This window comes from Larimichthys crocea, chromosome II, assembly GCF_000972845.2.
Source record: "Larimichthys crocea isolate SSNF chromosome II, L_crocea_2.0, whole genome shotgun sequence".
In the NCBI taxonomy this organism is placed as follows: Eukaryota; Metazoa; Chordata; class Actinopteri; family Sciaenidae; genus Larimichthys; species Larimichthys crocea.
Window position 1 is genome coordinate 7,015,777 of NC_040012.1, and position 11,544 is coordinate 7,027,320.

The following is an 11,544-nucleotide window of genomic DNA, read 5'->3' on the forward strand; positions in this document are numbered from 1 at the left end:
TAGTCCCAAAAATGAGCTCTGTTGTGTTTAATTACCATAAAATGACAAGCAAAGAAATACACAATGCTAAACTTTATTTATATAAAAAAAATATGGGATCAACACCAACAGTATCCAAGAAAGTGTTTGCAGCTTCTTGTCCATTTGAGTCTCAACATACTCTCTCCACTCTGCTCTGTGGGACGCTACATGGACGCATACCTCAATAGCTGTTCAACAAGTCAATGTCCTCCGCGGTAAGAGCCGACGAGGGCAAACGTTTTGTCGGGGGGCTTTGACGTGAGCCATCGCACCTTTCCGACTGACGCTGCCTTTTTTTGACGTTGTGCCGCGAGGGCTCCGCTTGGCGATTCGTCGAGGAACAAGTCTGTCTCTCTGGCGTGTGAGCGTTTGCTGCGGGTTTGTAGAAGTGCAGTCTCTCTCTCTCGGCCTCTTCCTCGCTCTCACGTACCACGGGTGCGGCGTTCAGTACTTCTCTGACAAACTTCTGCCGGCCAACTAGAGAGGAAAAAAAACAAACTTTCAAGACTCTCTTAAGACAGTTTGTGATAATATTAAGCCCTGATTTTTTATTCAACGTGTGAGTAATGCAAAATCAGCTCACAAAAGCGAAGCGCAGATGTTCTGGATTCATCAATCTTCTTCTGTTTGGGCATTTGTGAGTTATTTGTTTCCCATTGGTTTACAACCTGAGAATGAAGCAATGAATTTGTTGGTGACAAAATTAAAGAAACGTGTTTACTTTCATTGTCATCACGTGAAAAGATTTACCTGCTCTGCCCAACCTTCTGTTTTACATCTCGAGTGATCAAAGGTGTCCAGTGGTTTCTTCTCAGAATAAATAAGCCCCAACAGGTCCCACATGGTTGTCTTCAATCTTGTGCCAAGCTGTAGGTATAGATTACATTTAGTTGTCAGCATCACAATGAGATACTTAGGCAATAATGAGTGTCATACCTTCATACTGGTCGCGGATATGTCAAGTTTTTCAAGTTTGGGGAGGCATGTGATGTATCTGAGAGCCCTCTCTGAGACGGGGTTATCTGTAGAAGGAATACACATTTAGGGGGTGTTGGTATTTGTGCTGCTACTCTACAAGATGAAAGCTTGGATGCTTACAGGAAACATCAAGGAACTGAAGACAGTCCAGTCCCTTCCTCATCATCCGGATGGGTGCAGTCAGTCTTTGCAGGCCGACGTCTGACAGACTGTTACCGCCGATGGAGAGCTGAATCAGGCTGCTGGAGAAGCAGTGACAGAGATCATCTTAAAATCTCTACATCATGAGCGGCCGCCCCGTGTGTGGAGGCTATAGGCCTCGCTTCAGCTGGCTACAAATCTCTATATCATAAGCGGCCGCCCCGTGTGTGGAGGCTATAGTCCTCGCTTCAGCTGGCTACAAATCTCTATATCATAAGCGGCCGCCCCGTGTGTGGAGGCTATAGTCCTCGCTTCAGCTGGCTACAAATCTCTATATCATGAGTGGCCGCCCCGTGTGTGGAGGCTATAGTCCTCGCTTCAGCTGGCTACAAATCTCTATATCATGAGCGGCCGCCCCGTGTGTGGAGGCTGTAGTCCTCGCTGCAGCTCTCTATATCATGTCTTTTGGGGAGTGAGTCAATCAATCAGGTATTACCTTGCCAATGAGCTGGATGTTAGATGCAGGTATATCTCATGATCATCACCCAGCCTGCAGCCGAACAGATCCAGAGACTTCAAACTGTGAAATGTTTTTATTTCATCCATCCTCTCATGAAAAAGTGGGAATCTGCAGAAATAATAATAATAAAATGAAAGGGGGGGATGATGTGTGATGCTGCTGTCTCAGACAAAGGAAAACTGTGTCACAATAACTCACTTATTTCTCAGACAGAGGGATCCAAGCACCATGTCCCCGTACGCGTCGCTGAACAGCTGCAGGGCTTTCTGAGACACGTCCGCGTTCAGAAAGACACGGTTCTCCTCCGCCGCTGCGAAAAGCCTGTCTCCGATCTGCTCGGGGAAACCGACCAGAGAGTCCACATGGTGGATGTTGTCGGCCACGAACAGCAGGGTGATGTCAAAGAGAGACTTGGTGGTGTATCTCAGACTTCCCTCCGCGTTGTAGGTGAATATGAAGTGCTCCTTCCTCAGCACGAAAGGATTCGTCCTCCTGCATGAGGACACTGGCTTTGGCTGTGCCAGGACGATGTCACTCACACGACGAAGGTTGCCTCTTTCTCGGACATAAACGGTGCTACTGTCCATGCTTAAAGGGTCCAACTTTTCTATTTACCTGCGAGGAGGAACTTAAACTCAGGTTTAAGCCAAACCTGACCTGCAAAAACTCAAGGTAGCCCGCTAGTTAGCTCATCTATGGTCGATAACTGAGCTGAAAACGACGCTAAAATCATCCATAAGTCTTTAGGAAGGGTCTTTTATTATCTGCTGTCGTGTCTCGTCTTATTTTGCCCCTGTTATTTAATAATTGCGCGTTTTTTTTCTTTTTTAGCAAGTATTTTGAGTTCCTTGTTTTGAGCCTGCTAGTGATGTGCAGGTGGTGAACGAGCCGGTTCAAAGAGCCGGCTCTTTGTAAACGAACGATGGGAGTCGGTGTTTACTATACAATTTTTTTAATTATTCATGAAGGAGATAGAAGAGAAGAAAATTGGTTATTTAAACTGTTCTAAAAGAGTGTAAATAACACTCAATCAACACAAAATCGGATAATAGCTAACGCAAAACAACACCTTTTTGTATGTTCTGTGGAAATAATACCCCAGCCATAATTACAAAATGATTTTTTTTTAGCAAGTTGAATGTATTTGACTTGGCGTTTCACAAGGCTTAATATAATCCCAGCTTCTCAGAAGTATGTGCTTTTAATTGGGTTAACTGTATATAAGCTACTCATCGAAACAATAGCCTTCTGATCCAGAATATCACCTATAATGAAAATGTAATGTGGTCTATATGCCTATAGACTGACAGACAAGGCATAACCTCTGTGTGTTTCTCACTATTATAGGACATGTCCTCTCCATCAAATACTTAAGATATTAAATATTTTTCTTGCTTCTTTAAAAAATTAAATGCAATAAATAAATTCCCCATCCACCATTGACTGTTCTGTTGTCAGACCTAACAAACTCATACATACAACAGAGTTACAAGGGTCTGTAAATGCATTGACTGGCTACAGCAATTTATTGATATTAGAAAATGTAATTTTTACTTTTGAATACTTAAGTAAAAAGGTTGTATTGGATATATAGATGATATATTTGTACACATACAAATCACAAGTCGAAACCGTGCTAAATTTGCCGACTCTTCTTGGTGAGTCAAATGATCCGACTCCCTAAAAAGAACCGAACTTCCCATCACTAGAGCCTACAGTGCAAGTTATCAGTTGTGGTGGCGGTAGTCTTCAAAATAAAAGTCTCACTACTAAAAAAAACTCGTTTTCACGATGTCAAAATACACATTTTTACAATTTTACCCGAGTAAAAAACAACAACAACAGGAAAAAACATGCCATGTAATGTTTCATGACAAAACATGATAAATATATTACATTTAAATCGACGTTGAACTCTTACTTTGAAATCGTTTAGTGACGGGAAGGAGTCTTGTTTACATGGATTGTATATCCTGTTCCACGCGACGCTAACCTAGCCGAGAGAGATGTCATGATTTCTGTCCGTTTTTGAAGATAATTAGGTAAAGTATCATTATTTAAAGACAGCTATACACTTTAATAAACAAATACAACCGAGACTCTTGCTATTTTATCCAGTTAACGTTACGTTAGGCAGCTAATGTAAGTTTAGTAGTTGTTTAGGAGCTGTCAAGAGAGTGACTAACGTCGTTTTTTTGTTTTTTTTGCTGTGACGTTCACAGTTTGTGTCATTTTAAAAGCAGCACTACAGAGGAAGGAGTCTAAAATTTCTGTCTCTTTCCCTTCGCAGCTTTCTGAGACTGAGCTGCAACATTAACTTGCCGATAAGTTCCCAGAGAGACGAAGCTGCGTGTGTCAAATGGCGTCCACGAATGATCCGTTTCAGTTTCAAGGTGTGTGTCCTCCTCCCTCACACACTTTACTCTCCTTTCCTAATCTCTGTTGCACCTGTCGCACATAATCTGTAAACAAACATGCATCTGTAGCAGCATAGTTCACTCAAATCTCAGAAATACTTTAGTTTATACTATTATTTTTTTGTTACAGCAGCTCCCAAACGGTAAGTGAAGATAGTAAGTGATAACACAAAACTTTAACACTATAAATCTATACGATATCCTATTTTAACACTGTATACAAGCAAGTAACAGTGAACTATGCAATATGTAAGTCTAAAACCTTGTAAAAAAAAATTAGTCTTTGAGAGACTGTACAGAGAATACACTGATTGTTTAAAGTGCAGTATGCATGCATGAGAAAATTGCACTTATTTATTGCACAAGCCAGTTCGACAGCTGCTGGACTTGATGAACTGATGCTCACAGGTAGGAAAGACTTCTTGTGTCTCTCTGTGGAGCGTCTTGGTGCCAGCAGGCTCTGGCTGAAGGTCTGTCCAGCACCTCATGGAGTGGGGAGTCATAGTCCAAGATAGCCCGACACCTTAGACAGCATCCTCCTTTCCAACACCACAGTCAGCGAGTCCATCTGCACCCCCACAACATCACCGGCCTTACGAAGAAGCCTGTTAATCCTGTTGGCTTCAGCTACCTTCAAACCGCTGCCCCAGCACACAACAGGCAAAGAAGATAGCGCTGGCCACCACCGACTCGTAGAACATCCTCAGCATCGTCCCGCAGATGTTAAAAGATCTCAGCCTCCTCAGAAGATAGAGGCGGCTCTGACCCTTTCTGTGGACAGCTTCAGAGTTCTTATTCAAGTCCAGTTTGTTGTTAAAGTACACTCCCAAGTACGCATGGAGATAGGGGTTATCTGTGTTTTTTTTTTTCTCCTCAGGAAAATATGACTTATGTTTTATTTTTTATTTTTTTATCCATGCTGTGAAAATAGAATTTGAAGAAGCTGGCAATCTGTTAGAAGCCAACAAAGATGCAGTCACCATAAGCATCGAAGATGATTTCAAACCTGAGAAGCAGAGGAAAGCTGCTGGTTTCGCTCCCGACGGGGAAGACGAGGATCCACTTGCCGGTGATGACAAGACAGAGGTACAACACTGTGATTTTTCAACACGATTGTATAACGTTGTGTCAAGATATTCATTTGATTATTCTTGTTTTTTCCATTGCAGCTTCTCTCCGGGCAAAAGAAAAGTGTCCCTTTCTGGACGTTTGAGTACTACCAGAAATTCTTTGACATCGAGACACATCACGTAATATATTTACGACTGATTTTAAACTGGTGCAGTGGTCCATAACATAATGTAGCTTTACATATGTAATCGGTTATAACATATTTTTCAGGTGAAGGAAAGAATCATTGGATCAATGGTGCCATGGCCTGGAAAGAACTTCATTCATGTCTACCTACGAAGAAACCCTGATCTTTATGGTTAACATTTAAACAGTTCAGCGTTCATGTCCTCATTTTCTAATATTTGTAATGAATTTTGTTTAAAGAAATCTAATGGACATAAACTTGAGTTTTAATGTTTTTTATATTTGTCCTTTCAGGACCATTCTGGATTTGCACCACTCTCGTGTTTGCCATTGCCATCAGTGGAAACATATCCAACTTTTTGGTGCACTTAGGCAAACCAAACTATAAGTACACCCCAGAGTTTCGAAAAGGTGAGTGCTGTTATTGTTTGGTATTCATGCTTTGTTGGTTGAGGTCGAAGGTTTTTTAAATTTTCTTTAAATTTCATTTTCCAGTGACCATAGCTGCGACAGCGATCTTCAGCTACGCTTGGTTTGTGCCTCTTGCCCTCTGGGGTTTCCTGCTATGGAGAAACAACAAGGTCATGAACTTAGTGTCATATTCCTTTATGGAGATCGTCTGTGTTTATGGATACTCCCTCTCCATTTACATTCCAGCGGTGGTAAGACCTGAAATTTGGACATTTTTCTAAACCAGTTTGGCACTGCAGGTTTTACCAGTTTTATTGCGTAACACATTCCCAGCTGTGGATTGATACACTGATTCAAAATCAACAACACTGGCCACATGCCTCATGACAATAATGAGGATCATGTCAGTCAGTGCAGCCGTGTGTCTCACTGATGTGTTTTTAATGTTGTTTGGACAACAATGCAGCTCTGTGGGACAGAGGAATAAGATATGTCAGGCATGGCTACACAGACGATACTTGTTAGTAGGATCATCGTGTCATTGTTGGATTTGTTTGTTTATTTCTTGGGATTTTTATTTTTTTTTGGACAGAATGTAAAAATCTAGAAAACCACCAGCCTTCTCCTCAACATTTTGATAACACTCACCTGTGTGAAATAAATATTTGACACTTTAAGTAACAGTTTATGTGAGAAGCCACTCGCATTTTATATTCAGAGTGGATCTCAGCTGTATATAGTGTGCAACAAAAACATAATGCTTTATAAAATCATGAGAAAAAACAGACATAAACAGGAGAACAGCTCAGCACAGTAGTGTAAATTTTCCAACATGCCCTGTGAAATGTTTTTAGAACACTGAACAAAATATTACCTTTCATCACGTCTGCTACAAAGATCCTGACAGCTGATCATTTATTTTGTCCTCTGTATCATGAATAATGCATTCAGAGCATTGATTGCATCTTGCAATAGCTCTCATAAAATGAGACGTACATTATTTAATACACTGTTGTTTTCTTCCATAAGTTCCTATGGATCCTTCCATATGAATGGCTGAGGTGGTGCTCCATCGTGCTGGCTCTCTGCCTCTCCGGCACGGTTCTGGTGATGACTTTCTGGCCCGCGGTACGCGACGATCACCCTAAAGTCATCGTAGCGATCATGTCGGCCATCGTTGTGCTCAACGTTCTGCTCGCTGTTGGTTGTAAGGTACGTGTGCCGCTGGCTGCAGTTATGATGCCGCCTTTATACGACTTCACTTTTAGGATTGATTACAAATTTGAGAGATATGGAAAATAAATCTGCTCTGCGAAATAAGATCCAACGCTTATTGTCCTACTTTGGCAAACTACATCTTGTCTAATCCAATTGCTTGAAAGTACCTGTCCATCTTGGTGTAGATAACAACAATGATAGACTCACTGATCTCAGTAGAAAGGCCAAGCCTTGACCCAACCCGTCTACAGTATGTCAGTCACAGACAGTACACTACACTACATGGACATTTCTGCGTGTCTCTCCCTATGCGTTTCTCTGAAATGACTATACCCAATAGTGTCAAGTTCACCCCCTCTGGGGAGTCTGTCTTCATTGGAAACTGTGACCGCATTTGCTAACTGGTGTGAGAACGGGCTGTTAATGCACTTCTTAATGTGAATACAGTGAGGTCCGCAGAGGTATCATATGTCTGGTCACATTCATGTAATTAGTCTACAAAGTAAGCCCGTGTCTGAAGGCTGACGAAGATGAATGGGTTGCAAGAATGCTGCATTCTCCCCTATAATGCGGAGCATTTGCAGCACACTTACACACAGACACGCTGGCTTCAGCTCTTTGATTGATTACCAGCCTCTCTTAATATTGTAAGTGCTTCTTTGTCGACTCATTTTACACTCTTGTCTTCATCTGTTTGGGTTTTTTTCAGGCCTATTTTTTTAGCAAACCAGAACCAGCACTACCAGTTGAAAACTCTGCTATAACAGCGGCGATCAAGGCGACCGCATCGACATGAAAGCCTTTCATTGTCTGAAGGTAAACGATAGCGACGCAGAAGCTTTTCATCCCATGAGCCCACTGTACAAATACGTTAACAACCTGATACATGTAAGTCATATTCACTCCACTTTGTTCTTCCTCATGGCTGCATTTACATTCAACTGTGTCAAGAGCGATGACCACCTACTTTGAGTGGCAGCTCTACACCGCTGGCCTATTCTAGCGGCTTTGGCTTCGAGAGCTGTTTTTTTTTGATCCACTAGAGCATCTGACACCAGACTTCCTGTACATGATTTTCCTTCCCAAAGCAAATGTTATTGTTTTTAAATTGCAGGTTCTCCTGTTGCCTTAATAGAGAGAATCGGGTTGCTGTGTTGATGAAGTCATGGGTCGTCTGGATTTCACCTGCACCTTGGACATTCTGGCAGAAGACCTTAAAAACCCAGTGTGTGTACAGGGGTGGTTCAACTGCACGACCTCTGGAAATGAACACTGGTACCAAGTATGTTATTTCTAATGGGATGGGTTCTAAACTTCCTAAAAGATAAATGGGGTATGGTGTTACACAGCACATAAGATCTCTTTTAATACACTATTTTTTTGCTTTATAGTTCTTCTTTTGCAATATTTAGGTAATCAGTCTGTGCAGTAATGTTGTTGGCATCGAAGGCATTTTGTATATGCACTTTTTATATTCCCGTTAACAGGAACTGAGTAGTATACTTTGTGTATAGGATTCTCCGTGTAAAGAGCACAACAATTATAGGTGTTGGTGAGATATTCAAGGGGTTGGACTTATTACGTACAAACAGAGTTGTTGTATTTTCCTCCAACTGATAATTACCGTAAGTGCCCTCAACCAATGCCAAAGACCAATTCTAAATATTCCAAGAGATTTACAACTTGTGGAACTACTTTTTTTAATATAATTTGTTTGTATTGTGACAATGCATTTGATTAAAATGTCTGAATATGTCCATACTCGATGAATGTTTTATGAGGAAGATAAAATAAAACATGGGCTTTGTGGGACCCAACTTTTATGAATGAAACCATAATTGTTATGACAATGATTTAATATGCAGTCAACTGAGATTATTTGCAAACTGTCTTTGCACATGTTAAAGAAAGAAGATGGACCGGAAGTGATGAAACCGCTCGCCTACCTTTTGTTAGGTAACAAAATCCACCTACCAGCACCTTTTTAAGTCCGTTATATCTTTGTTTGTTCGGAAACCAATGTGGGCTATTTCTGTGCCGGGGGCAGTGACTTCTTCTCGAATCTCAAGGATGCCTGGTCACCGGACAAGCTCAAACAGATTAGACAAATGAGATGCGGTGTGTTAATTAGCCAGGTTTAGAGGTGTGAGCAGGTGGATTTTATTACCTTTTTAACAGAGCCAGGATAGTTTTTTTTTTTTCCAGTCTTTCTGCTAAGCTAAGCCAACGGGCTGGGAGTGGTGTCCAACATCTCATCTAACTCCCAGCAAGAAAACAAATAATCCTATTTCTTTTAATAACATAAAATCTAAAGCCAATTTCAAATATTCCCGCACTAAATTGTATCACTGCAGTGTTTGTCCATGTAGTTTCAGAATAATAAGCATCTGGATTCAATGTTTGTCATCTGTAAAAACTGTCTTTGTTAATAAAATGTCCAGTGACGGCATCATAAATGATTCAAACGTCAGTGAACGACTTTTCTTTCAGTAAATCTGAAGTCTTTAAGTAGGCCAACCTTAAATCACCCCAGCCCCCACACGCATCTGCAACATGACTCTTTTCTACCAGGTCTTGATGGCATTAAAGGCTGCCAGTACATTTCAACAGTTGAACATTTTAAATATTTAAGGGCGAGGTCGTAACTAATAGGTATAACATCGACATTTCAAAGAGAGAGCATCTTAACTCTAAAAGTGGGCATTTGGCCCTTGCTCCAGTTTTTCCAACTCATCCATCTAAACTGTCGTGTGTGGTCGAGCAAACCGATAGATAAAAATCTACCGCATCTGGATGCACAGATCACCTGCAGTGGAAAATGTTACTTACGTATGTAAAGCCTTGTGTCTACAGGCGCACGGCGTGTGTTCAGCACCTTTCACACAAGGGGGGGCCTTTTGTCGGGTCTGTGTTTAATATTTCAATTGATTAACAAGGGTAAAGTTTTTAGATTAATTAACAAAATAGGGGGAAAAAAAATTGTGTCACTTGAAACGGTGTCAAAGGGATGGTGGCGCCCTAATTAATGGTCATTCTAGCCCCAGCTTTGAATTACACAGGAGCTGCCTGTCAAACAGATAACCCTGTTAGAGGAATGTCACCTGCTTCAGTCTCAGGCATGCATGGAGCTGATCGTGCTTGTGAAGTGGATTTACCAACAACAATACCAACAACAATGCTTATGGACTATTTGACTATCTTGTGAGTAATAATGCCTTTTTAACACTTATTTTATTATACATTTGTTTTTTGTTTTTTTTGGAAACCTTACCATAGGATGGCCACCTCAAATGGGAAAGGTGAAAAAGTGTCCAAATTTGAGACATTGAAACTTTTGGAGAAATGCAGGAAGGAAAGAGACGATGCCATGCACAGAGAAAGTGTTCTCAGGGAGAAACTCAGACAGTATGAGTCGAGGATGCGTTCGACAGAGGCTCTGAAACAGAAACTGAAGACCTTGACCATGGACAACAAGGAGCTGAGGAAACAAGTGAAGTCCCTTCGTACTGAGATTGGTCTTGAATCCAGCCCTAAGTTCAATGGAAAGACTACAAAGGACATAATCAATGACTTGCATGAAAAGGACCGTGAGTGTAGTTCCCTGATGGAGAAAGCCGGGAAACTGAGTTTGACCATTGATGATTTGACATCAGAGTTGGCAAACACGGTCACCTCTAAGACACTTCTAGAGGATCAGGTGCAGTCGTTGCAGCAAAATCTCAAAGATATGACAAATAATCAACGCCGTCTGCTCAAGTTGTGGGAAGACAAGAAGTCCCAGAGGGAGCAGCTTGCGCTCCCTTCCATCGTCCAGAAACCGTTCGTCCACAAAGCAGTTCAAACGGAGATGTCCATCAACCTATCTCAAAAGCTGCCGGTCAACGCGTTCGAGACGAAGCCATTCTCTCGGGATCATGATAAAAAGACAGTGTTGGATCATCACAGCTTTCCAAATTACGGAAACGGCTATCATCATGAAAAGAAATCTTATTTGCATGATGAAACCAAAGGAATTCAGAACTGACTCGGACTCATTGAAATGACAAGCCACAACTTGAACTCACTTTACACTCTTTCACATTGAGAGAGAGAGGGAAAGGAAAGCAGAGACTCGGGGAATAATAATTGGAATCATGTTTAATAAATCTGTAAAAATGAGATAAAAAATGTAAAAACAGATTCATGGCTTCATGGTTATTTCAGCATTTATATCATTCATGTAAAATATAGCTAAGTTCACATCAACATTTATCAAATCAAATTTTATTTGTATAGCCCCAAAGTCACAAAGTGCATTTTGCCTCGGAGGGCTTTACAATCTTTTTTTTTCAAGGATTCAAGGAGTTTTATTTGTCATTACAACACATGTAAAACATGGGATGAAACGAAAATTGGTTTCCCCTGGTCCTGGAGCAGCCCAATATCAAATATAATCTGTACAGGGAGTGACACCCTCTTGTCCTTAGACCCTCGGTTCGATTGTGGAAAAACTTGCCCACAAAAAAACCTTTAACAGAAGAAACCTCAGGAAGATCCACAGAGGAGGGATCCCTTTCCGAGGATGGACAGACGTGCAATAGA

At 41.3% G+C, this 11,544-nt stretch overlaps 3 protein-coding genes across 5 annotated transcripts; 2 read left to right on the forward strand and 1 right to left on the reverse strand.

Moving 5' to 3' along the window:
• Positions 1 to 59: 59 nt before the first annotated feature.
• Positions 60 to 2,283, reverse strand: lrrc42 (leucine rich repeat containing 42). Of its 2 annotated transcripts, none has more exons than XM_019276247.2 (7): positions 1,859 to 2,283; positions 1,637 to 1,768; positions 1,120 to 1,238; positions 958 to 1,043; positions 772 to 888; positions 605 to 689; positions 60 to 498 (listed from the first exon to the last, which is right to left on the reverse strand). In XM_019276247.2, exons 1-7 carry the CDS (start codon positions 2,245 to 2,247, stop codon positions 203 to 205), a joined length of 1,224 nt encoding a protein of 407 aa, XP_019131792.1. In that variant the 5' UTR covers positions 2,248 to 2,283; the 3' UTR covers positions 60 to 202. The 2 variants fall into 2 exon arrangements, with proteins under 2 accessions (XP_019131792.1, XP_010744515.2); XM_010746213.3 differs by having other exon boundaries at positions 1,120 to 1,241.
• On the forward strand, positions 2,216 to 9,422 carry yipf1 (Yip1 domain family, member 1). Of its 2 annotated transcripts, none has more exons than XM_027289598.1 (10): positions 2,216 to 2,332; positions 3,951 to 4,053; positions 5,009 to 5,163; positions 5,247 to 5,327; positions 5,419 to 5,506; positions 5,629 to 5,745; positions 5,830 to 5,996; positions 6,775 to 6,957; positions 7,673 to 7,779; positions 8,078 to 9,422. In XM_027289598.1, exons 2-9 carry the CDS (start codon positions 4,020 to 4,022, stop codon positions 7,757 to 7,759), a joined length of 912 nt encoding a protein of 303 aa, XP_027145399.1. In that variant the 5' UTR covers positions 2,216 to 2,332; positions 3,951 to 4,019; the 3' UTR covers positions 7,760 to 7,779; positions 8,078 to 9,422. The 2 variants fall into 2 exon arrangements, with proteins under 2 accessions (XP_027145399.1, XP_010744513.2); XM_010746211.3 differs by lacking the exon at positions 2,216 to 2,332 and adding an exon at positions 3,604 to 3,702.
• Positions 9,423 to 10,218: 796 nt separating this feature from the next.
• Positions 10,219 to 11,073, forward strand: LOC104931261 (uncharacterized). Its single transcript, XM_010746223.3, has one exon. It carries the CDS (start codon positions 10,241 to 10,243, stop codon positions 10,985 to 10,987), a length of 747 nt encoding a protein of 248 aa, XP_010744525.1. The 5' UTR covers positions 10,219 to 10,240; the 3' UTR covers positions 10,988 to 11,073.
• The last annotated feature ends 471 nt before the right edge of the window (positions 11,074 to 11,544 follow it).